Source organism: Siphateles boraxobius, unplaced genomic scaffold, assembly GCF_051911475.1.
Source record: "Siphateles boraxobius isolate OS27281-9 unplaced genomic scaffold, OSU_SipBor_1 84, whole genome shotgun sequence".
NCBI classification, from domain to species: domain Eukaryota; kingdom Metazoa; phylum Chordata; class Actinopteri; order Cypriniformes; family Leuciscidae; genus Siphateles; species Siphateles boraxobius.
The window spans coordinates 112,552-139,638 of NW_027509213.1; the positions used below are offsets into that span (position 1 = coordinate 112,552).

At 40.8% G+C, this 27,087-nt stretch overlaps 2 protein-coding genes across 3 annotated transcripts; both read left to right on the plus strand.

Moving 5' to 3' along the window:
• The first annotated feature begins 435 nt into the window (after positions 1 to 435).
• On the plus strand, positions 436 to 8,076 carry LOC143730970 (uncharacterized). Its single transcript, XM_077221576.1, has 6 exons — positions 436 to 536; positions 1,470 to 1,558; positions 4,328 to 5,349; positions 5,540 to 5,695; positions 7,149 to 7,241; positions 7,351 to 8,076. The coding sequence occupies exons 3-6, from the start codon at positions 4,342 to 4,344 to the stop codon at positions 7,666 to 7,668; spliced, it is 1,575 nt and encodes a 524-aa protein (XP_077077691.1). The 5' UTR covers positions 436 to 536; positions 1,470 to 1,558; positions 4,328 to 4,341; the 3' UTR covers positions 7,669 to 8,076.
• Positions 8,077 to 19,286: 11,210 nt separating this feature from the next.
• Positions 19,287 to 26,600, plus strand: ubqln4 (ubiquilin 4). Of its 2 annotated transcripts, XM_077221541.1 has the most exons (12): positions 19,297 to 19,471; positions 20,034 to 20,185; positions 20,310 to 20,470; positions 23,258 to 23,520; positions 23,623 to 23,781; positions 23,910 to 24,135; positions 24,369 to 24,508; positions 24,584 to 24,667; positions 24,770 to 24,885; positions 25,321 to 25,340; positions 25,377 to 25,567; positions 25,644 to 26,600. In XM_077221541.1, the coding sequence occupies exons 1-12, from the start codon at positions 19,325 to 19,327 to the stop codon at positions 25,794 to 25,796; spliced, it is 1,812 nt and encodes a 603-aa protein (XP_077077656.1). In that variant the 5' UTR covers positions 19,297 to 19,324; the 3' UTR covers positions 25,797 to 26,600. The 2 variants fall into 2 exon arrangements, with proteins under 2 accessions (XP_077077655.1, XP_077077656.1); XM_077221540.1 differs by having other exon boundaries at positions 19,287 to 19,471; positions 25,321 to 25,567.
• The last annotated feature ends 487 nt before the right edge of the window (positions 26,601 to 27,087 follow it).

Here is a 27,087-nt window from a genome sequence, read left to right on the forward strand (position 1 = left end):
TGCGGCGTGGCATGGAGGCAATCAGCCTGTGGCACTGCTGAGGTGTTATGGAGGCCCAGGATGCTTCGATAGCGGCCTTAAGCTCATCCAGAGTGTTGGGTCTTGCGTCTCTCAACTTTCTCTTCACAATATCCCACAGATTCTCTATGGGGTTCAGGTCAGGAGAGTTGGCAGGCCAATTGAGCACAGTACACTCAAAAAAATGAAAATTGGTAGTTGTTGGTCCTAAGAATCTAATTATGTTTAAATTAAATAATGCTCTTACGTTTGTGCATTAAAATTAAAACAGTTGTGTTGACAAAATTAGAAAAAGGGATATTTCCCATTTACACAGCTCACTTGTGTTAAATGAATGAAATGCAGTTGTGTTGCTTCTGCAGTACCGCACTTTGGTCAGCAGGTGGAGCTGTATTTGCACATGCGCAGATGGAAAGCACATCCAACGATCCTTCAGCTCACTCAAATTCCCTCATCGCCATTTTGTGCAGTCAAATGCAACATTTCACAATCAACGTTTTGTCTTTGTGGACACAGAGGTGAGGTATTTTACTTTTATGCATTTATATAAGCTAGAAGCTGTCAGTAGATTATCGCGAATATCGTGTTTTGTATGTTAGGCTATTTTAATGAAGTTGCCGCGTTCCTCGTCTGGTTTTCGCATTTAGGCATAACGTTACATTCGTGTGTTTCGATCTTTTATAATATGCATACTTGTTAACTTTGATGTGAATTTCCTCACACAAAGACACAAATAACTTATTAAATTGTTAGTTAATAAGAGTTTCTCCATTTATGTGTTAACAGAGATTGTTGTGTGTACGTTACTGTATAAAGCAAAGCACTTTCACATTTTAGTAATGTTATCAGTTTTAATAACTGTCTCAAATAATGGTGTTGAGCATTTTTATTTAATGTCAAATGTTAACTCTCAAACTTTGGAAGACCCAAATAACAGCTATAAACACATTTGACATGTGAATAAGATGGCATCTGATGTTAGCTAACGTTAAGTAATACAAGCTTGGTGGTTAGGCCTAATCTAAAGTGTAAACTATTTATCATGGATATACAGATTTTTACTGTATAGCATACCACTTATTAATAATTTATAAACCTGTATTAACTAATAATTTATAAATTACTTATATCTGAATTAACAAAACAATAAAAAAAAATTGCATACCACTTATTAGTCATTTATGAATGTAGTCATGTTTTGTAAATGATTAGTTCATCATTAACTAATAACCTTATAAGTGACTTATAACTAATTTAACAAAACATTCATAAAATGTTAGCACAGCACTTATTAATCATATGTGAATATAGACATGTTTTGTAAATTATTAGTTTATCATTAACTAATAACTTTTAAGTCACTTATAACTGAACGTTATTATAAAGTGTCACAGTGTTGTTTATATCATTATTATTCTTCGGTGACTTACATCTTGTTTTTTTTCTCACAGAGTTTTGGAGTTCTAGAGTCCTACATGTGGCTGTGCAGAGATTGTGGCTCGTCTCACACATCAAGATCAAAGCTTTTAAAACACTTCAGGTTGGTACATGGACACTATGGCCGCAGACAAGCATATCCATGCGCATATTCTTACTGTCCATGCACTTTTAAAACCTGGAATGCACTGCGGTCCCATTTATGCAGATCACATGGTAGTGAGCAGCAACCTCAAAAGCAAAATTCTAGCGAAAGTACAAAGATAAATTGTCATGTTTGTGGTGTTACTGACATTCCTTCAGTAAATGATTACTTTCTCCACATAAATAAGCATTTGCGCAGTCATGAGACAGTAAGTTGTATGTTTAAGGACTGCTTGTTTAAATCAAATGTGTATAGCACATTTAATTCACATAAGAGGCGAAAACATTGTCAGTGTTCGTTGACTGATTTTAAGGAAGGAATAGTGAAAACACAAGAAGTAAGAGGAATATCTGATGACACTCTTTCAAACGAAGAAATCAATACATCTACGTTAGAGGAGGATTCCGATTGTATTGATACAGGAGAGGTTCCAGAGAACTTGCCAAAGTTGGTAGAGCTAAAATTTGCTTCCTTGCTGTTGAAGCTTGAGAATCACTATCATGTCCCAGGCACAGCTGTCGATGAGTTGTTGGAGGACTTGCATTATTTACTGAGTGATGCTTCTTTCCCTTTGTCATACAGAATTATTGTAGACACCTTACAAAAGCACAGGATTGACAATGATGAGTTTCTAGTCAAAGACCTTGTTACATCTTTAAGTACAACAAATCCTTTACTCACAGCAATAAAGCATGGTGGTCCACTAGCCTCTGCATTTAAGCGTAAAGAATATTACAGGGAAAATTTTAAAGTTGTAGACTCCGTGGAGTATGTTCTTGAGGCCAAGAGAAACAGAACTTTTCAATATGTTCCAATACTTGAGTCTTTACAGAATCTACTTGGTCAGAATGACCTACTCGACAAAGTGGTTGAAAGTCACAGTTCTCAACAGTTAAGAAGAGATGTCCATCAGTACAGGTCAATTCAGGATGGTCAGTTTTTTAAAGCAAATGATTTCTTCTCAGATGAGTTGAGGATATCTGTGTGCTTATATGTCGATGACTTTGAAATTTGCAACCCTCTCGGGACGTCAAGAAAGAAGCACAAGATATGTGCAATCTACTGGATTTTGGGTAATGTGCCATCCATGTTTCAGTCAACTTTGTCTTCAATTTATCTTGCCGTTTTGTGCAAAACAGAAGACGTGAAGACATACGGATTTGAGAAAATCTTGCGACCTCTTTTGCAAGATCTCCAAACTTTGGAACAGCAAGGTGTGTATGTCCACCAGCTGGGAACATTCCTTAAAGGAACAGTACAATGTGTTGTAGCCGATAATCTTGCTGCACATTCAATGGCTGGCTTCATTGAGAACTTTTCAGGAGAGTACTGTTGTCGATTTTGTACAGCTTCTCATGCAGATTCTCAGACCAATGAAGTGAAGGCAGGTGAATTTACACTAAGGACTGCAGAAGAACACCAAGGACATGTGAAACTTGCAAAGGAGAAAGGTGTGAATGTCATGGCTGTGAAAAAAGCATGTGTTTTCAGTGACAGCCTTAGCTACTTTAATGTTACAACAGGGTATCCTCCTGATTTGGCTCATGATCTTTTTGAAGGCATAGTACCAGTTGAGCTGGCAGAGTGCTTTTCTGTACTTATTTCAAAGAAGATCTTGTCTCTTGATCTGCTCAATGAACTTATCCATAATTTTCCGTACAAGTGGGGTGATAAAACAAATCGACCTCAATTGGTTCCACAGACATTTGCAAGGAGAAAATCTGTTGGTGGCAATGCGCATGAAAATTGGTGTCTGTTAAGACTGCTGCCATTGATTATTGGGCATTTGGTGCCTGCAGATGAACCTGTGTGGCTTATGATTTTAGACTTGAAGGATATTGTGGAACTGGTTGTGTCTTCAGTTCATACAGATGAGACCATTGCATATTTGGAATGCAAGATCTCTGAACACCGTCAGAAGTATCAGGAGCTTTTCCCACTTAAACGACTGCTTCCAAAGCATCACTTTTTGGAGCACTATCCAGAAATGATTCGCTGCTTTGGTCCTTTAGTTTTTCTTTGGACATTACGTTTTGAAGCTAAGCATAGCTACTTCAAACAAGTAGTTCGACACACAAATTGCTTCAAGAACATAACACTAACTTTGGCAAGAAAACACCAATTGATGGTTGGATATAACCTCCACATACCCAGCCCTGAAAAGACCACCTTGCAGGTCAGACGTGTCTCTACCATCACAGTTGAGGTCATGAAAGAGGATGTCGTACAATGCCTTAATTCTAGATATCCTGGCATCACCACTGTCAATGTTGCTCAGAATGTTTCTTATGATGGCATTATGTATCGAAATGGCATGATAATTGCCCATGGGTCTCTTGGTGGACTTCCAGAATTTGCAGAAATTGCTCAAATTTGTATAATCGAAGACAACCTTGCTTTCATTGCCAAAAAAATGTGTTCATGGTATCGAGATCACTTCAGGGCGTTTGAATTGGTACCAACTCTTGAAATTTGCTTAATTACCCACAATGAGTTGAAAGACCCGTACCCTCTTGCAGACTATAAGGTTGGCGGTGTCCGAATGATTACCCTAAAACGACACATACTAATAGATGAGGTGTAATAACCAGCCACTGAAGTCCTGTGTGGACTTGTCTATTTGATGTCTATTTCATTTTATAGTAAACATCTATTTAATGTCAATAGTTTGGATTGGTCTTCTGGTATTGTATTCATATATTCATCCCCTCTCTCTCTCTCTTTCAGATAAGTTTGACAGGATGGGTACCCCAGCCAAACTTCTAGTAATCTTGGGAGAAAATAATTGTGAAAGGTTAAACCTCCCAACTGGTATACCAAACTCGTTGAATGACCTTAAAAGAGAGATCCAGACACAACTGAGAGTACTTGAAGATTTTCGACTTCAATTCAAAGATCCAGACTTTAATGATTTTGTCAACCTCACTTCTACTTCAGACATACAGGATAGAGCTACACTTAAGGTCATTCAGTTGCCTACATCTACAAGTTTTCCAACTACTTCATCTGTGCCAGAAATAAATGAGACCTCTTCAGTATCATCTTGTGACACAGACATAATCTCTTCCTCACAGTCATCTTTACTTTCAACTCCAGAATCTGTGTCCTCAGTTAGAAGTCAGGCATGGCCTGAACGTTTCCCAGTACCACAGTTTAGTTTTGATGCTGAGATTCAACTTCAAAAAGCTCAACTTGCTTATCAGACTGATGGTACTGTCCTGAGCCCCAATGCCAAGCTGAAGTCTGATATTTTGGATGCTTTAGCTTCAGAAATAATAAAGTACAAGGCATACCCTACAAGTGCAGATCTTGATGATGTTGCTGCTGCTTTGGTACAGAAGCACCCGTGCCTCAAAGAAAAAGGCTCTGTGAGCGGCTACTATGGCTGGAAAATAAGTTTGAAATATAAGATGGCAAACTACAGAACTAAATTGAGGAACATAGGATGTTCTGAGTTAAACATCAACTCCCACAAGCGAAAAGGATCCATGGGAAGTCCCAACCAAGTGAAAAAACCTAGAAAAGCCGAGGTTAATTACTGTCCAGATTACCCATACGGTGAAACAAAAGATACCCTTGAAAAGCAAAGGATGACACTACTGTCTGAGGTGACTAAAAGAAACAATGAGCAGGTTATCAAGGTCCTGATGGAGAGAACATTTGCGCTCCGGAGGCATGAGGTGGTAGAAGATATGCCGTTCATCGCTGAATTTAGGAACAGATGGCCAGCACTCTTTACTGAGAGAGAGGTAAGTCTTTATATGTAATGTCAGTTATGATTAGATACTTGAATGGTTTTTATAATTCTAAAATATGAAAATGTTAATTTGTAATTTTTTATGTCATCTTTTAGTGAAGGTAAAAAAAAAAATTTGTTCAATGTTTTTTAAACATGTTTATCAGCAGCCAACATGATTTGTTCTTTCAAAATTGTATTAGGTATCTGCAGAATTCAGTAGGATTACAACTATCCCTTTGGTGTCCAAATTTATGGGTCAGCTGGATCATTTCTCAGCCCAGCTCCTTAGAATCTTCAGGAAGAAAGGAGGAACAGCAACACAGAAGATGACAAACATCCTGTCAGTTATGGATCAGGTATGTTCTCTAAATTCATCATAATTTTAAATCGGACAATAATTAATAATAGATCCAAGATGTCCATGTCTTTCTTTCTTCAGTCGAAAAGAAATTAAGGTTTTTGATGAAAACATTCCAGGATTTTTCTCCATATAATGGACTTCATTGGGTACCAAACGGTCCAAGGTCCAAATGACAGTTTCAGTGCAGCTTTAAATGGCTTTAAACAATACCAGACGATGAATAAGGGTCTTATCTAGCGAAACGAGCAGTCATTTCAAAAATAAATAAAAAAGTTTAAGTTTTATAAGCACAAATGCTCTCCTTGCTCTGTTTTGTGATGCGCGTTTGTGACGTAACGTGATACGCAATTACATTGAAAAGGTCACGAACAAACGTCACGAACACGCATTACAGAACAGAGCAAGGTGAGCATTTGTGCTTATAAAACTTAAACTTTTTTATTTATTTTTTAAATGGCCGATGGTTTCGCTAGATAAGACCCTTATTCATCGTCTGGTATCGTTTAAAGCCCTTTGAAGCTGCACTGAAACTGTCATTTGGACCTTGAACCGTTTGGGTCCCATTGAAGTCCATTATATGGAGAAAAATCCTAGAATGTTTTCATCAAAAACCTTAATTTCTTTTCAACTGAAGAAAGAAAGACATGGACATCTTGGATGACATGGGGGTGAGTAAATTATCAGCAAAAGTTTTTTTTAAAGTGAACTAATCCTTTAAGTATCCCTTTAAAGTCTGGTATATACAGTACTGTGCAAAAGTCTTAGGCATGTTAATATTTTCACCCCAAAAAAATGGTTTTAAGCCAGGTATTTAAATCTTTTACTGCAGTGTGTCAGTACAAAATGTCGGTTTACATTTCCAAACATTCTTTTTGCCATTAATTGTAATAATCCAGTGACATCTTTATATGCACAAGGAGTCTGACAATAGCCAATATGATCCACACAGAGATTGGATCTCATCATCATCAAGTCTGTCTATGATTACATGAAGAAACAGAAACACTGAGAAAGATTCAATCCAGAAGATCTGCGTCAACATCTCTAAGACACCTGAAGAAACCTTCCTGCGAAGCTACAGTAATTTTTGTACTGTTTTAAAACATAATGCCATAAATAGATTTTATTTACTTAACTTCTATTAACTACATAAAACCAATACTTGGTGTGACCAGCCTTTGCTTTTGTCCAGGTACACTTGCTCATAGTTTTTCAGTTAGCTTTGCAGGAAGGTTTCTTCAGGTGTCTTGGAGATGTTGACGCAGCTCTTCTGGATTTAATCTTTCTCAGTTTTTCTCTTTCTTCATGTAATCACAAGAATGACAAACTTGACTTGAATGAAAACATCACAGTGGAATAATCTGTATAATGCTACTTAAAATGTTACAGGTACAGTAACAAGTCTAAAAAGCAAAGTGCTAACTAATGCTCATTTCAAATTTTTTCAGAATGACACCATCGAAAAAAAACGGGAATGCATCTTGAAAGCCCTTACGGTTTACATGAACGAAGACCCCACAAACCTTGTGAAGGAGTACTTGGTAAGTTATTTACTTTAAAAAAAAACTATTGTATGTTTCTTTACAACCAACTCCCACTTTCACCCCAGATCTGTTATTAATTATTTCTATTTGTGTTTTACTTTTTTAGGATGTTGAACATGATGAAGCCCAAACTTCAGTGCGCAACACCACCCTAGGCATTTATGTCATCGTACATGAAGGGGCAGATGCTACAGACGCTTATGAAGATGTCGGCATTATAATTGAAGGCGTCCAAATACTCGAAAACCTGAACAATGTGGCTAATGCTTGTTCTGTGATGCTTGGTCTAATTTACACTTTAAACTTGGCTTACCCACAGGACCTGAGGTACACTTTTGAAGTATTTCAAAAGATTTTTATGGAGCTAGATGCACACAAGCTTTCAAACAAGGTCCAGGTCCTGAAAAATAAACTCCTTTCGTAAACGCTGTAACTTGATGTCAGGAGTAACTTGATGTCAGGACCAAGAGCCAGGAAGGCGTAATGGAGTTTGTTTTCTCCATAATGTTGCATACTGTTGCATACAGTACATACATAATACTGTTGTTTTTTTTTTTGTTTTTTTTTTATGCAATTAAAAGGAGGCAAAAGAAGACTGCTATTATTTTTCAAGTATAACACATGTATGTGAATATTTTATAAATCCTTTAATTTAAAGACAACATGCTTTTATTTATTTTTATTTTCTTGTAATAAGCAGATTCTTTACATTTTGAAAAGTAAAGTTAGTCTTTTGATATTACATATTTTGTACAAGTTATTCTTGTTGGAATTTTGGTTGAAAGTTTTCAGAATTGTTATTGAATGGATTCAATAAAAAACTGGAACAGAATGAAAATGGATTATTTATTTTGGATGAATTTAAAAAAATTAATTTTAGGATAATTGTAGTTAATTAACTTTATTGTTTAAAACAAAACCAAGACTGGTAAGTTGATTCAACTAAACAACATTGCATTTACCTTAAGTAATTCACTTACGTTTACCGAAATAAATAATGTTACTTAAATCCAACATAACCCAGTTATGTGCATTCTGTTGACATAAAAAAGTTAAGTTAGTCCAACATATCATTTTTTTGAGTGTAATACCATGGTCAGTAAACCATTTACCAGTGGTTTTGGGACTGTGAGCAGGTGCCAGGTCGTGCTGAAAAATGAAATCTTCATCTCCATAAAGCTTTTCAGCAGATGGAAGCATGAAGTGCTCCAAAATCTCCTGATAGCTAGCTGCATTGACCATGCCCTTGATAAAACACAGTGAACCAACACCAGCAGCTGACATGGCACCCCAGACCATCACTGACTGTGGGTACTTGACACTGGACTTCAGGCATTTTGGCATTTCCTTCTCCCCAGTCTTCCTCCAGACTCTGGCACCTTGATTTCCGAATTTCATGCAAAATTAGCTTTCATCCGAAAAAAGTACTTGGGACTACTGAGCAACAGTCCATTGCTGCTTCTCTGTAGCCCAGGTCAGGCGCTTCTGCCGCTGTTTCTGGTTCAAAAGTGGCTTGACCTGGGGAATGCGGCACCAGTAGCCCATTTCCTGCACACGCCTGTGCACGGTGGCTCTGGATGTTTCTACTCCAGACTCAGTCCACTGCTTCCGCAGGTCCCCCAAGGTCTGGAATCGGTCCTTCTCCACAATCTTCCTCAGGGTCCGGTCACCTCTTCTCGTTGTGCAGCGTTTTTTGACACACTTTTTCCTTCCCACAGACTTCCCACTGAGGTGCCTTGATACAGCACTCTGGGAACAGCCTATTTGTTCAGAAATTTCTTTCTGTGTCTTACCCTCTTGCTTGAGGGTTTCAATGATGGCCTTCTGGACAGCAGTCACGTCGGCAGTCTTACCCATGATTGCGGTTTTGAGTAATGAAACAGGCTGGGAGTTTTTAAAAGCCTCAGGAATCTTTTGCAGGTGTTTAGAGTTAATTAATTGATTCAGATGATTAGGTTAATAGCTCGTTTAGAGACCCTTTTCATGATATGCTAATTTTTTGAGATAGGAATTTTGGGTTTTCAGGAGCTGTATGCCAAAATCATCAGTATTAAAACAATAAAAGACCTGAAATATTTCAGTTGGTGTGCAATGAATCTAAAATATATGAAAGTTTAATTTTTATCATTACATTATGGAAAATAATGAACTTTATCACAATATGCTACATTTTTGAGAAGGACCTGTATATATATATATATATATATATATATATATATATATATATATATATATGTATATATAACAAATACAATTTTACACTATGCTAGTACCATGTTGTCACCTTTGTCTAAAGAACTGCCTTAATTTATTTGTATCTTAGATTCAACAAAGTGCTCGAAACATTCCTCAGAGATTTTGGTTCAATAGCATCAAACAGTTGCTGCAGATTTGTTAGCTGCACATCAATGATTAGAATCTCCTGTTGCTCCACATCCCAAACGTGCTCTACTGGATTGAGATCTGTGAATTTGGAGGCAATTTGAGTATAGAGAACTATGTTCAAGAAACCAGTTTGAGATGATCTGAGATTTGGGTTATCCTGCTGGAAGTAGCCATCAGAAGATGGCCATAAAGGGATGGACATGGTCAAAAACATAATGTCAGCTGTGGTGTTTTAATGATGCTCAGTTTGCACTTAGGGGCTCAAAGTGTGGCAAGAAAATATCCTCCACACCATTACACCACCAACAGTCTGAACCGCTGAAACAAGGCAGGATGGATCCATGCTTTTATGTTGTTTACGGTAAATTCTGACACTACCATCCGAATGTCGCAGCAAATCGAGACTCTTGAGATCAGGCAATGTTTTTGTGTTTTGTGTGTTCAGAGATGCTCTTCTGCAGACCTCAGTTGTATCGATTGGTTATTTGAGTTACTGTTGCCTTTCTATCAGGACAAATCAGTCTAGTCATTTTCCTCTGATCTCTGGCATCAACAAGGAATTTTCGCCCACAACTGCCACTCACTGGATATTTTGTCTAGTTTTCGGATCATTCTCTGTAAACCCTAGAGATGGTTGTGAGGGAAAATCCCAGTAGATCAGCAGTTTCTTAAATACCAGCCCATCTGGCACCAAAAACCATGCCACTTTCAAAGTCACTTAAATCACCTTTCTTCTCCATTCTGATTCTCAGTTTGAACTTCAGCAGATCATCTTGACCACATCAACATGCCTAAATGCACTGAGTTGCTGCCATGTGATTGATTGATTGATTGATTGATTGATATTTGCATTAACAAGCAGTTGAACAGGTCTACTTTAAGTGGTTAGTGAGTGAGTATACATCACTACTGATGATCATGTGAAGATATACAAAATGTTAATGCAATGCAACGCAATGCAATGCAATGCAATGCATGCAAACTGGTATTTTCTGGTATGTCTGAGTTTTGGGGTATACCATTTTGGTGAAATGTAGAGCCTGTGGTAGTTGAGGACTGGCCTAATCTGATTGTTTGTTGCTTTATCTATAAACAATGGCTGTGCATAAATTAATGAACAAGTGAGAAATTACGTATTGCTGACATTTTCACAGTTATTGCTCAGTGAGAAAAGGTTTAATGTTAATTTGAACATTAGTTAAGGCACTGTGAAGTAACATGAACTAACAATGAACAGCTGTATTTTTTATTAACTAACATTAACAAAGATTAACAAATACTGTAGCAAATGTATTGCTCATTGTTAGTTCATGTTATTTAATATACATTAACTAATTTTAACTAATGAACCTTATTTTAAAGATTTACCATATTTTGTTTGTGGTGTGTCATGTGTTTGGGACATGGTGTCTGAATCCTGGCACTCCTGCCAGGTTCAGTGATGAGATCCAGATACTCGTGCTCTATTTTTTTGGTCTTTTGTTGTGAGCACATGGTGGGGAATCACTTTGTTGATCTTGTTTCATTTGCCATATGCTTTTATCTTGTCTTGTCCATTATGAGCACATGGTCTGGGCATTTGTTGCCTCACCATGTGCTCTTGTCTAGTCTTATGTGAAGTTTTTATTGCTTTTTTTTTTTTGTTTTAATTCTGAGCTCATTAAAGTCCCAATGCTCTCTGCATTTGAGTTATTGTCTCATCCATCAACCCACACCTGACACTGATGTTATATCCTGTGTGAACTTATAGATGTATAAGTTATATATCAGCTTATAGGTTGTGTACGTGTATATGTGCCACGACCACTAGTCCTGCTAGTTTCCCCGATAACCCACGATGGTCGATCTCCCCCAGCACTGACTGGTTCCCGAACTACAAATCCCACCATGCTTACTCATGCACTGATTCCATCCCCACCTGTGGGTAATGATCATACACACAGCTGTATCTCATCCCCAGCCCTATTTAACTCACGCTCACAGCTCGCTCAGTGCGAAGTCTTGTTTCACCATTGTGTACAATTCCGAGCGTTTTCCTGATTGTTATCCTGCCTGTGTGTTCGACCCTGCCGAATCTCGTCTTTGATTGTCTGCCGCCTGCCCATTGACCTTCTGCCTTTTTTCTGGATCTCGTCTTGACTGCTGCCTGCCCATTGGCCTCCTGCCCGTTCCCTGGATCTCGTCTTGTCTACTGCCTGCCCCTGATCTCCTATCTGGTTCCCTTTACGCTATTGTCTGCCCTGCTCCACTGTTCTCGCTGGTACTGGACCCTTGCCTGTCTACCTTGTTATATCTGAATAAACTGTTGCAAATGGATCTGACTGAGTCTGATGAATCACAACAGAAGACTTCGCCAGAAGAAGATCCAGCACCGGTATCTGCTTGGTCAGCTGCTTTCTCCACTCAAGTCAATCAGCTCGCTGCTCACAATCTCCAGCTAAACCGCTTAACCTAACTAACCGAGGATTTGATTCAAGCGATCCGAGCTCTACAAACCTCGTCCACCGATTCATCTCCGGTGCCCGTGCATCCTTCCGCTGCACATGCTCCCGAGCCCCAACCCTCAGCGAGCACAAATCCCCGCCTTGCTCTTCCCGAGAAAAATGACAGAAACCCAAGTAAATGCAAGGGCTTTATCCTCCAGTGGTCGATGTATCTAGCCCAACAACCCATGTCTCATTCCACTGATGACAGCAAAATCGCCTTGGTATTCTCGCTGCTCACCGGTCGCGCTCTAGACTGGTTCACAGCAGTATGGAGACCGGATGGTTCCTCTTTTCCCACGTTCGCAGACTTTCTTCAGAGGTTTCGGGGAGTCATCGAACACTCCAAGGAGGGTAAGGGAGCGGAGGACCGTCTCCTGGAAATCGTGCAGGGCCGGTCTACAGCCACTGAGTATGTGCACGAATTCCGCACCCTTGTGGCTCAGACGGACTGGACCGACAATGCATTGAAGGTGGTCTTCCGGCGAGGCTTAACCCATGAGCTGCAAGCCGAGCTGGCATCTCGTGAGGAGGGAGAGGACCTCGATCAATTCATTCACCTGTCAATCCAAATAGACCATCTCATGGGATCACGTCATCCCAGCCAGCGCCTTGTGTCTTCCACTCGCAACTTTTTCACTCCTCGAGCTTCTGATTCAACATAAATGGAGATCAGTCAACCCATGCAGATAAACACCTCCCGACTGACTCCGGAGGAGAAGGAGAGAAGAAGATCTCAGAACCTATGCCTGTACTGCGGCAGGGCTGGTCACTTCTGTCTCCACTGTCCCTCAGACCACCTCTGAGAGATGTAGCACCGGTGAGTTTAACTATTGATTCTCTCAATCCCAACTCCTGTGTGTCTGTACCCCTTGAGTTCACCATTAATGGCCAAACAGTACTCACGTCCACCTTAATTGATTCTGGAGCCACTGGTAATTTCATGTCCCGAGATTATGCCAAGCACCACAAGATTTATTCTGATTACCTGTTCCTCTCCCCTCACAGTCGAAGCAGTCGATGGGCGGCCGCTAGGTTCCGGCATGGTCACCCACATCACTCAAGAGGTTCCCATGCAGACTTGCATGGAGTTCTTCACCGTGAGACCATCCAATTCTTTGTATTTCATGCTCCACACACACCTGTCATCCTGGGCCTGCCCTGGCTCCGCAAGCACGACCCACATATCCAATGGGCAACTGGTCAAATCATCTGCTTGGGGAAGAACTGTCACGCTACCTGTCTCACCACTGTCACACCCTTACCACTCCTAAGTATCACCGAACCCCAGGAGGACGTTGTTAGGAACCGTCTCCCATCCATGTATCACAATCTGTCAGAGGCCTTCAGCAAGACAAAGGCCTCAAGGCTTCCTCCTCACTGTACCAACGACTGTGCCATCGATCTGGAGCCAGGTACCGCCCCTCCAAAGGGACACATCTTCCCGCTCTCTCAACCTGAAACCGAGGCCATGCGAAGATATATTGAGGAGGAACTGGCGAAAGGCTTTATTCGACCTTCAACGTCCCCTGCATCGGCCGGATTTTTCTTTGTGCAGAAGAAAGACGGCGGCCTCCGACCCTGCATTGATTATAGAGCTATCAATGACTGCACGATCAAGTTCCGCTACCCACTGCCCCTAGTGCCCGCTGCCTTGGAGCTCCTTCGCACGGCCAAATTCTACACCAAACTGGAACTGCGGTGTGCCTATAACCTGATCCGCATTCACGGGGGGGACGAGTGGAAAACCACTTTTTCCACCTGCACGGGGCACTATGAATATCTTGTTATGCCGTTCGGCCTGGCAAACAGTCCAGCAGTCTTCCAGTCCTTCATCAACGATGTGTTCCGAGATATGCTCCATCGAACTGTCATCGTTTACGTTGATGGCATCTTAGTTTATTCAGACAACTTAAAAGACCACATCCAGAACGTCCGGGCAGTCCTCCAGAAACTTATCCAGCATCAACTCTACGCCAAGATTGAGAAATCTGATTTCCACCAGACCTCTACCACCTTCCTGGGCTATGTCATCAGTCCAGAAGGCGTGGCAATGGATGAGAGTAAGGTCAAGGCAGTTGTGGACTGGCCGAAACCCACCTCCCTGAAGGTGTTACAACGCTTCCTTGGGTTTGCGAACTTTTACCGCCGTTTTTACAGAGACTTCAGCACGGTGGCTGGGCCTTTGACCTCTCTGTTGCGAAAGAAAACGGTGCGTCTCCCTTGGAGTAAGGACGCAACCCACGCCTTCAATCAACTCAAGCAACGATTCACTGGGGCTCCCATCCTGCACCATCCCAATCCTGAGTTACCGTTTGTAGTTGAGGTGGACGCCTCTAACACAGGCTTGTGCGCCATCTTGTCCCAATGGCAAGGATCTCCCTCCAAGTTATACCCCTGCGCCTACTATTCCAGGAAGCTCAATGCAGCAGAGCGGAACTACGATGTGGGTTATCGTGAACTACTGGCTATGAAAGCCGCGTTCGAGGAGTGGCGGCACTGGCTGGAGGGAGCCTCACACCCCTTCACGGTACTCACGGATCACAAAAATCTAGAGTACCTCCGTACAGCCAAGAGATTGAATCCCAGACTTCAGTCGGTTCCAGTTTACAGTCACTTACTGTACCGGGTCTAAGAATACCAAGGCGGATGCTATTTCTCGCCAACACGACCCGGACCTGACCTTCCAGACCCCTGAAACAGTCCTGAACCCCGACTTTGTCCTCGGCCCTATCCAGTGGGATATTGAAATCGAGCTCAGTCAGGCCAATGTCCAGATAGAAGTTCCCCCAGAATGTCCTCCCAATAAGGTTCATGTCCCCGATTCTTCCGCCACCATCATCCTCACTGTGGTAGACCGGTTCTCCAAGTCCTGTCGCCTCATTCCACTCGCCAAACTCCCCACTGCCCTACAGACGGCAGAGCACCTCTGCAATTTAGTGTTCCGGTTCTACGGGCTGCCCGACGATATCGTGTCCAATAGGGGACCCCAATTCACCTCTCGAGTCTGGGCAGCCATCTTCCAGATGCTCCAGGTCAACGTAAGCCTCAGGTCCGGGTACCATCCTCAGGCCAACGGACAAGTCGAGCGCCTCAACCAGGAGATCATCTGGTTCCTTCGGTCCTACTGCCACCTTCATCAAGAGGACTGGAGTCGGTACTTAATGTGGGCTGAGTACGCCCAGAACTCCCTTCGAAAACCTTCCACGGGTCTGACTCCATTCCAATGTGTCCTCGGGTTTCAGCCACCCTTGTTCCCATGGTCCGGCGAACCCACGAACGTTCCCTTCGTGGAGGATTGGCTAAGGCGCAGTGAGGAAACATGGAACCATGCACACACTCACCTCCAAAGGGCGATCAACCGCTGCAAGAGACAGGCCGATCGACACTGCCAACCCAACCCTGAGTACCAACCCAGTCAATGGGTGTGGCTCTCCACTCGAGAGATGTACATACCCCGAGGTATGTGGGTCTATTTAAAATCCTTCGGCAGATCACCCCAGTGTCCTATCGTCTGCCCTGCCTGACCACCTTCGCATTGCTCCTACCTTCTATGTCTCGCTGCTTAAGCCGGCCACAGCCCCCACCGAGGAGAGAGAGGAGAGGCCCGCGGAATCCACTCCTCAACCCCTCAACCCCTCTTAGTGGAGGGCGAGGAAACCTTTTTAGTGCACCAACTACTAGACTCCAGGCGCCGGAGTGGCTGTCTCCAGTATCTCGTCGACTGGGAGGGGTTTGGCCCAGAGGAACGTTCATGGGTCAACGCCAAAGATATTCTGGATCCCACGCTTACCCAGGAATTCCAATTAAACCACCCAACAAAAACCGGCTCCACGACTACATGGTAGACCCCGCCGCCGCCAGCATTCTAGCGCCGGTAGTCGCTCGCAGGGAGGGGCCTCTGTCACGACCACTAGTCCTGCTAGTTTCCCCGATAACCCACGACGGTCGATCTCCCCCGAATACTGACTGGTTCCCGAACTACAAATCCCACCATGCTTCACTCGTGCGCTGATTCCATCCCCACCTGTGGGTAATGATCATACACACAGCTGTATCTCATCCCCAGCCCTATTTAACTCACGCTCACAGCTCGCCCAGTGCGAAGTCTTGTTTCACCGTTGTGTACAATTCCGAGCGTTTTCCTGATTGTTATCCTGCCTGTGTGTTCGACCCTGCTGAATCTCGTCTTCGATTGTCTGCCGCCTGCCCATTGACCTTCTGCCCTTTTTCTGGATCTTGTCTTGACTGCTGCCTGCCCATTGACCTCCTGCCCGTTCCCTGGATCTCGTCTTGTCTACTGCCTGCCCCTGACCTCCTGCCCGTTCCCTGGATCTTGTCTTGTCTACTGCCTGCCCCTGATCTCCTGCCTGGTTCCCTTTACGCTATTGTCTGCCCTGCTCCACTGTTCTCTCTGGTACTGGACCCTTGCCTGTCGACCTTGTTATATCTGAATAAACTGTTGCAAATGGATCTGACTGAGTCTGATGAATCACAACAATATGTGTGTGTTTGGTTCAGGTAAACCCAACATTATGAGGCAATTTATTTAAATCTTTGTCTTTGTGGGGACATTTTTTTGGTCCCCATGAGGAAAACCGCTTATAAATCATATACTAAGTGATGTTTTTGGAACATTTGGGTTAGGAGAGTTATGTGTCATCCATGGCCCCCAAAGGTTTTCCTAATTCATTCATTCTTTTATTTCTGTAATTTTAAAACCTAACTGGTGACCACACAGTATTAGCATACATGTATCTTTCTACCACTCTGAATCACTTAAAAGTAGTGACATAGTGAATGACAAAGCAAGTGGTTCCTTCCCTATTGTTAAAGGCAGAATAAAGGCTTGAATTACAATGATTTTAAAGTAAAGAGTCAATAAAAGAATGAAATTAAAATATAGTAAATATAGAATATAGAAAATGAATACCTTACAAATCCTGATGGACATCCAGAAACTACTTTTAATCGTTTAAGTACAGACCTGTTTCTAGTTGTGATACTACGAAAGAAAGAAAGAAAGAAAGAAAGAAAGAAAGAAAGAAAGAAAGAAAGAAAGAAAGAAAAAACACTTAAAGGTGTTGGGACTATTTGGGACCACCAGACTTGGAGGTGCTGCACCATCTAACTAGAACAAGAACATGACAAGAACACGACAGAAAGCAACCTAAAAGTCCATATAACAAAAACACAAAGCACACAAAACCAGGAACACGTAACATAGGGCCATTCTGTGATGATAAAAAAGGTAAGAACTACTACCATACTGTTGCAATGATATATGTCTGTAGGAATCCATAACAGCAATTAGCACACTTAAAAATTTTGGGTTATTTTTTTTAGCCCAAATGCTGGGTTTAGCCTGTTGGGCCATTTTCCCTTGGCACTGTCTGTGTGCTCTGTTGGCTCACATTTTCTACAGCGGCTGACTTGTATGCGACACAAGCCACCTGGTGGTGATACATGCAAACCTCTTTTTATATAAGTTCAAGACAGATGAAGTTCCATGTCCCTGAAAAAGCAAAACGAGACTCGTCAACTAAAACTAAAAACACTAAAAACATTTTTGTGAACTAAAATAAAGCTGAAATAAAATATAAATATTAGATTAAAAACATAAAACAAAATTAGAAATATTGCCTGGCAACGAATTGAAATAAGCTGAAGCACTAAAATAAAAACTGAAATAAAATATAAATCAATATACATAGTAGTATATATATATTTACACACTTTATTCTACAGTGTGTCTAAAAAAGTTTGTATGCTGAAAAAAAATCATGAAAGCCTGTGCAAGATGAAGTCACTTATTTAAAAAGAAGCCTAAAAGTGCCCTTTTTACTGTGTTCAAAATTAACAAAGTTCATTTTGTTTTAAAAGGAAAGGTTAGAATAAAGACGTAGCTTGATGATTTGGTATTGCAGATGGTGATGTCATTTTACTATTAAAATGAGAGACAAAATGCCATTCCGTTACAAGCAAAAAGATTAACTTTGATTATTTTGTGTGTTCATCTTGTCTTGTGAAGTTCTGGATCCTCCGACTGCAAAACCACAAACAAACATGAACACACAGATCAGCTCTCAGAATCGTCATGATCACAGTGGATTTGACTGATAGTGTTGATGATGATGATACAGTACCTTTGCATCTTCATCCTTCTTGCACAAAGCTTTCCCAGTTAAAACACAGAAACTGATGTTCACACAGAGCTGAAGGACCGACAACACTATCATCATGATATCTAGTCCTCTCATGATACAAGTGGGTAAAGAGTCAACTATAAAAATTACATCATGTTAATTTTTTTTTTGAGTTAACTATCAAAGTATTAGTTGTAAAATTTTGACAATATTTGTTTGGTGCGTTACACCATCTAAACACATTTCCATCCTCTGTTTCTCTGTAATGGAAAGAGATTCATCATACAGTGAATAATATATAGTGAATAATTGTAGTTGCAGTATGGAGTATTTTCCATTGCCAGGTCCACTGAATACAGTACAACAGTGATAGCCAGTGCACCACTGAATAATCATTATAATAATGACCAGCTGTAAAACACAATCAATATAAAAAAAATAACAGAACCAGAAATAACATAAACACAGATATAATGTAATATATGGTTTTAATAGACACCAGACAAGGACTAGGAAACTGTAGGGTGAATAACACTATTTCCAACTATTAACTAATAGGCAAAGCAAACAAAGAAATATATCAATGCTTTCAAAATTTATGAATAAATCGAATGAAATGTCAATAGTTTACTTTTTGAAAAGACATGGTGTAACATGAACTGATTTAGAAACATAAAAATGATCAAAATGAGACCCAAGTCTTACCACACTACAGAGCCTAAAAGGTCCCTGGGATATTGTATCCAGGCTATAGTAAAGGCAAACTCAAAGTAAAACTCAAAGCATGTCACCTTCAACAAGACGCAAATTGATCCACTTGCTATCCTTGTGTGGTGGCCTGGCTGTCACACATTCATTAACTGGTTTCTTTTCATGGTCTTCTTCGCCTTCTTTAGCATCCTCTACACAAGGTGCAAATTACAGCGAACTTTGAGTGATTTCATACAGCGAGTCTGTCGATGACACGCCACACCACCAGAGGCCGCTGTGGAACAGTAGGCGTTTGCAGCACTTTTCCCCGATGCTTGTTGGTGCGATGATGTAATGAAGTAAAAGAAGAGTAAAGATGGCGGAGAATAGCGGCACGGATCCTGCCGTGGAGACGAACACTGAAGAAAATGCCGCCGCTAGTGCAACTATCATTAAGGTCACCGTCAAAACACCGAAGGATAAAGAAGAAATAGCCATCGCCGAAGATTCATCTGTGGCACAGGTGATTTCTTTCGCGATTTCGTGTTGTTTGTGGCACCCGGGCGTTCGTTACACCAGCGGCTAACAGCTTTAGCCGATGAGCTAACGATTGACGACGAACAGCCAGAGACGAAAATATTCGCAGTGGATATTTAGAATGACTTTCACTTTTGTTATTACTTAAATGCGGTTATTCTGAGCATATCATTCATTGTTTTTTGTTTTTAATAACGCATGTAAAGTGGGGTTTTCTAACTCGCGGTTGTCGTTAAATAAATGGCCTGCTCATGTAATGTTAGAAGGTTCTAGTCTGTCATCTTTAGTCGCGCTCTTTCTGTTTTACTTAGTATTTTTGACTTCAGAATTTTATGGATAGACTAAACAGCATGTTATATGACTTCTCATTGAAAACATTGTGCTATACTGAAATGTTTGTGTCAGTTTATTCGAATAATTGCTGTTTTATGCTGATGTTTACGAGCTTAGTCTTAATAAAAGAGACCGTGGTGTTATTCAGAAGTGAGGTTGAATTGATTTGATTTAATGTATAACATTATAACCCGCATGTTTCGACCTCCTAACAGTTTAAAGAAGAAATCTCAAAAAGATTCAAGGCGAAGCAAGACCAGTTGGTTTTGATTTTTGCTGGTAAGATACTGAAGGATGGAGACACTCTCGGTCAGCATGGCATTAAAGACGGACTCACGGTTCACCTGGTCATCAAAACCGCACAAAAGTAAGAGGACCTGGTTTTAGGGTCAAAACAGAACCGTTTTTTTCATATGCAAAGCCATTTTGTGTTGTAAGATAATCCCTATGCAGTTTGAGTGGCTCACTTTTAGGGCGTTTTGTGCTTGTAGGACATCGGGTGGTGGTAGTTCGCAGACCTCTGCTTCTTCTGGCCCTGGACCATCAGAGGGCAACAACGGTGGAACTGCTACCCCGAGCCCCACGGGCAACCTGGGCACAACCCAGGGCGTTGGGACGTCCCCAAACCCGTCACAGCCAGCCAATATACTAGGTTAATTATGTTTTTAATTTAATTCCATAATATTGTTGTAGTGTTTTGTGTTGTGACTTTTTGTTATTGTTAAAGGGATAGTTCACCCAAAAATGAAAATTCTGTCAGTGTTTACTCACCCTCATGTCGTTCCAACCCCGTAAGACCTTCGTTCATCTTCAGAACACGAATTAAGATATTTTTGATGAAATCTGAGAGCTGGATCACTCCTCCATAGGCTTTTTGAGGGATTGAACTTGCAGGCCCCGAAAAGTTATTACAGACATTGTTAAAATAGTCCAAGTGACTACAGTGGCTCAATATTAAGTTTATCAAATGACGAGAATACTTTTTGTGCGCTAAAAAACAAAAATAACAACTTTATTTCAACTATTCATTTCCTTCTCGGTGGTCCTCGAGTCAGTTCACTGGTGTAAAAGTGTATAGCTTCTGTTGTTGTACGTCACACGCATAACACACATGACCAGTGTTGGCCAATAGTGAGCCTACGTGTGACGTAGCTCTACGCTATCACACTAAGTTAACTGACTCAAGGCCAACAGAGAAGGAAATGAATAGTTGAAATAAAGTCTTTATTTTTGTTTGTTTTTGCGCACAAAAAGTATTCTCGTCGTTTGATAAATTTAAGATTGAGCCACTGTAGTCACTTGTAGTCAATCTGAGAGTGATCCAGCTCTCAGATTTCATCAAAAATATCTTAATTCGTGTTCCGAAGATGAACGAAGGTCTTACGGAGTTGGAACAACATATGGGTGAGTAAATACTGACAGAATTTTCATTTTTGGGTGAACTATCCCTTTAAGTAATCTGTTAAAATAGTTTTTGTTAATTTAAATTATTCTGAAATAAAATGAAATGTGTAACATTTAAACTTAAATTAAAATTAGAAATCTTTCCTTGGCGGCTGACTGAAAAAAGTACTAAAATTACTATAACTGAAATATAAATTGAAGCTAAATAAAAATATTTAAAATGGCTAAAGCACATAAAACAATTCTAAAAACTTAGACTTGAATTTAAAACCTTAAATGGAAATTTAAATAAGAAATCTTTATTAATACTTTATTAATAGCATATAAATAATTCAAAGTACCACTGGTTGCAACATACAAGAGAGAATATTTGTTCTGTATTAGCGCTGCACGATTAATCGCAATGAAACCTCACGCGATTTGGCAAAGGCTGCGATTATTTTATGCGCAGCTTGTCAGTGCAGTGCTGCTGATCGATAGTAAATGCTGTTCCATCTGAATGTCAGATGGAGCTATCACACGCAGACACGTCAAATATGCCCCTCCGCTTAAGTACGACAACGCACATCATTCCATGAAATCCCTATTGGGCATCATACTGTTATCAAACTATCTGTAGCTGAATAAACAGAAGATTGAAACGCTTTGATTAAACATGACTTATAAACACACAACTTATTCTGTGTTAGAAGCCACATCATCTCACAGAAGGTTGCTCTACTGTAGTTATGAAGTGAGTTTGGAGTAAAAGCATGTTATTAGATATTGTTAGGGCTGGGGTAAACAATTATTAACTAAATGATTAGTTGGGCGATTATTTTATCGATTAGTCGATTAATCTAACCACTAATTTTCTGCTGCTCGATTAATAAAGAAATATAATGTATCTCAATTAAATACTAACTAGTGTCCTGAATCATGTTACTATAAGCTGGCTAACGTTAGTCTAATGTTATGTATTTGAACACCATCATTAGAACTCTATAACCGCCAAAAACGTGTTATTAAAATATTTTTTACAAAAAAAAATTATCATAGAGAATGTTTAAATACTAATATCAGCTTACAAGGGAAACGTAGGCGGAGTTAGTGGTGCTTCGGAGGCTGCTGCAGGAGATGATTCGGTAGAGGTCTGTGCCCCTTTACCGATCAGAGTGTGCGCTGACACGGAGTAAAGCCTTGTTAAAACTCGACGCGTCCGCAGGAGCGCAAAGGTGCGCGCGGCAAAAATGACGCGTTGGGTGGCGCCGCAACCGACGTTGAACGTCTTCAAGCCGAATCTGCCCGAGCATGTACGTCTCACCGCACCGGCACCCAGTTTGCGCGTCTAAATTGCAACGTTTTTTTTTTTGTTAAGGCTTTGTTTACTGTGTGTGATTCATTTAATGGAAAGCACATTCACTTCTAGTTGTCTTCGTCCTCCATTCTGCAATGTTTCGGTCTCCCACGTGTGGTGGCGAGCTGTACCGCCGGAAACGGTGCAAAAAATAAATAGTGTTGACGCAAAAATATGGCATCGACGCACCACTACAGCACTAGATATTGTCTTTTGTTGGTCGAGGTTCATAAATGCTTTTAATGTTTGGAAATAGGTATGACGCATGTTGCTTTTCCAAATGCACGTTATAGGTGACTCAGATGGAGCAGCGTTTACAGAGCCGTAGCTAAATGACAAGCTGCGCATAAAAGATATTTGCAGCCTTTGCAGTTTCAAAATCGATAAGCGATAAGCCTACTAGATTTAAGTGCGATTTCATGAAAATGTACATGCATAAATACTAGGTGAATGCCGTTTTTAAATGTTCTCATTGTCTCTGTTGTCATTGTAGTTCCACAATCTTTTCTTGCAATGTACATGAGAAGAATTTGTTCAATTTATTAACTGACACATTTTTTAACCCCCTAATCTAGTTCCTTTCATAAAAATAATAATTTGAAAGACAAATGCCGTGAATCCTAATACAGTTCATTGTAAGAACATTCTGCACTTTTATTTTGCTTTTGTTATATCCTGGCTGTCTTTGTGTGTTTTCAGCTGGGTTTGGTGACTTGTCAGGCCTGTCTAACCTCGGTATGGGATCTGCCAACTTCATGGAGCTTCAGCAGCAGATGCAGCGACAGCTCATGTCTAACCCTGAGATGCTGTCTCAGATCATGGAGAACCCGCTTGTGCAGAGCATGATGTCCAACCCTGACCTGATGAGGCAGATGATCGTAGCCAATCCACAGATGCAGCAACTAATGGAGCGTAACCCAGAGATTTCACACATGCTTAATAACCCAGAGCTCATGAGACAGGTATGTAATTGGTCATCTACTACAGCATGGAAATGGACACGTTAATTTAATTTTAGTTTGATTTTACAACACTTAGTGTTTTTTTTTTTCTTGCTCCTTAAGACAATGGAGTTGGCACGGAACCCAGCCATGATGCAAGAGATGATGCGTAACCAGGACCGGGCGCTTAGTAACCTAGAGAGTATTCCTGGGGGTTATAATGCTCTTCGGAGGATGTACACAGACATTCAAGAGCCAATGTTTAGTGCTGCACGTGAACAGGTCAGATTTAATTATTTTAAAATTATATATATATTTATTTAAAATAACAAATTTAGGTTGTCACCTAAAATTTAAACTCTAATTTTAATATTAACAGTAAATGTTATATTGCATCATCATTTGAATAGTTTGGAAATAACCCCTTCTCGGCATTGGGTGGAAATGCTGAAAATTCTGGAGTACAGCCCTCCAGGACAGAAAACCGAGAGCCCCTACCAAATCCCTGGGGCCCCCCTGACACCAACTCCACCACCACCACCTCTGGGACGGCTACCACCGCCAGCTCCACCACTAGCTCAACCACACCCAGTGTGTCCAACCCTCTGGGCATCAGCTCCTCTAGCCTAGGAAACGGTAATAGCATTTCATGTAAACATTCGTCTTTACTGTAAAGCAAGCTGCATGATTTGTTGTGGAGAATTTGCAAGCAGATAATTTATGTACACCGATTATTTTGTCAAATTATTTATTCTAGTCGAATACTGCATAAAAGGGTGAAATTTACATTTCTGTCTAGAATTACAAAGCATCTCAAATGAATTGATTTCATGTTAAACTTTGTGTGTGTGTGTGTGGTTCACTGTTAGGCATGTTCAACAGTCCTGGCATGCAAAGCCTAATGCAACAGATCTCTGAGAACCCTCAGCTTATGCAGAACATGCTTTCTGCTCCTTATATGCGCACCATGATGCAGTCCCTGGCTCAGAATCCTGACGTTGCCTCACAGGTAGCAAGACCATCATTTGGTAGTTCTCAAAGTTTTGCTATGATGTTCTAGTACTAATAAAAATGCATTTTTCAGGTATTGATGAACAACCCTCTCTTTGCGGGAAATCCACAGCTGCAGGATCAAATGAGACAGCAGCTACCTGTATTTCTGCAGCAGGTTTGTCCAGTTGGGATTGTTGTAGATTGTGTTTTTGGGATATGTGACTGGATTTGGGTTTTATTTACTTTCTACCTGACTTGTTTTCTGACACACTTACAGATGCAGAACCCAGAAGCCCTTTCTGTCATGACAAATCCTCGAGCCATGCGAGCCCTAATGCAGATCCAGGAAGGACTGCAAACCCTTCAAACCGAAGCCCCTGGTCTCATGCCCAGGTGCAGTTTTGATTTGTCAACCACCATTAAAAACAACATGTAACATGCAGGGCAAATGTAGAATACTATTTTGATATGATAATCCAAATGAATACCTGAATTGTATTTTAAATTCAAATATTTAATTTGATAGTTTGAAATATTTTATATTTTTCCAGCAAAATCTTTTTTTAAATTATATCGCTTAACACTAGTATTACATTCTCTACAGAGTGAGATACCTTAGAGAACACATCCTCTTTCTACTAGTTATTTCCCTCTTGGCTTTGTCACCAAGTAAATGCAGCTTCCTCTAGATTACAGCACACATGTTTGCCTATTAAGCAAGTTTGTGTTATTCCATTTATGTAAACAATTAGATGTCAGATCCAACAATTAAACAAGCAGTATGTCCATATCTGCTCTTTCCCAATTAAATGTCTTGTCTCTTTGTAGTCTGGTGCCTGGTGGGATGCCTGGTGGGATGCCTGGTGGGATGACTGCGGGGATGCCTGCGGGGATGCCCACTGGGATTCCTACTGGGATTCCTGCTTCCCCACTGCCCACAGGTGTGAATGTGACTCCTGAGAATCCTCCGCCCTCAGGCCAGGGCCCCGCCCCCACCCCGGCTGCTGGAGCTAATCCCGCCCAGCAGCAGCTCATGCAACAGATGTTACAGATGTTTGCTGGAGGGAGTGCATCGGTACTCTTGTTTCTTTGTTACTGTTAATCACACTTAAGAGTATGGTTGGTTGTACTCACTTTGTTTTGCTTTGCAGACTCCGACTCCAGAAGTGCGTTTCCAGCAACAGCTGGAGCAGCTGAGTGCCATGGGCTTCATCAACAGGGAAGCCAACTTGCAGGCCCTCATCGCCACCGGGGGGGACATCAATGCCGCCATCGAAAGACTGCTTGGCTCCCAGCCTTCTTAATTCCATCAGCTGAGAGCGTGCGAAGGGAGACAAGAAGTCCTTCATAGTCCTTCATCACATAAAATCTGACAAGCCCTACATAGACAGAATTCCAATTACTCCAATCTTGTTTTTGTTTTTTGTTTTTTTTTGTGCTTCAATCAGTTGATCTCTGAATCAAAGCAAAGAGGTTTCAAATTTGTTTCCTTGAACAAAAAAACAAAACCAGAATCGCTGTGGAATGACGTCACACTAACCCCTCATCACTAGTAAGATGGGACAAAGCTTGCATTTGCTGAACCAAGTTTAAGTTACCATTCCTTACAATTAGAACATGCTCACCTGAGGCACTACTCGGTGGTTAGGAGAATAAAATCCATCCGCTTGAATTCTGAGGCCAGAGAGATTCTTGTCTTCTGTGAGAATGCTTGGTTTCCTTAATTTCTCTATTTCTTCTAATTCATGCCTGATCAAACCAGTATTTATTGCAGAAATGTAGAGCTTACCCTTTACTCCCTTTCCACCTTCCTTGGTTGACGTTGATTTGAGCGTTCCTTGACATTTGATGTGTTAATCAAAATCTAATAGACATGAACATGTTGGAGCACTATAACACCTTGACTCTGATTGCTTACACTTCAGCTATTTTAGAAAAAAGGAATACATTTTGAAGATGACATTTGGAAAAGATGTTCAGTCATCTCTTTAGTCGTTTGCCTTTGTGAGGAGTGTACCTCAATTGACCGTAAAGGCTTGTCATATGGGTAAGGCTGTAACAAAGCATCAATAAAATATTTCTCAGCTTAACAAGCAGTAACGCAGAAACCATTTGTTTTGATCATATCTTTATGCTTTGACATAGGAGCATTCTAGTGCCTGGAACAGACTTGTATACTGGAAACATCATCCTCAAGTTCCTCTGGCAAATCAAAAACTGGTTACAGCATGATAGTGATGCTAGCTTCTCTCAGTGCTAACCAACAGCTATATACTAACAGAGATTTGATGTGAATTAAAATGTTCAACTTTTTTTGCTGCACATCCATAATCCACTTTTTATTATACTTGAATTACAATACAGAAACATACATTAATTGAGGTTTGTTTTTCCTTTAAGCCACATCTGATTTTGTCTTGTCACTCTTTGCAATGCTTTTTAAAATGGTTTACAAATAATGGTTTAAGGATTGCATGATCATGTTCTCTTATAACCACAATGTTTTTAATTCACCTGAGGGTTGCAGGTATTGTCAAATTAGGGGTGGTCTCACTAAAGTCATTTGTTCATCTTGATGCATTGTACATGCATTTA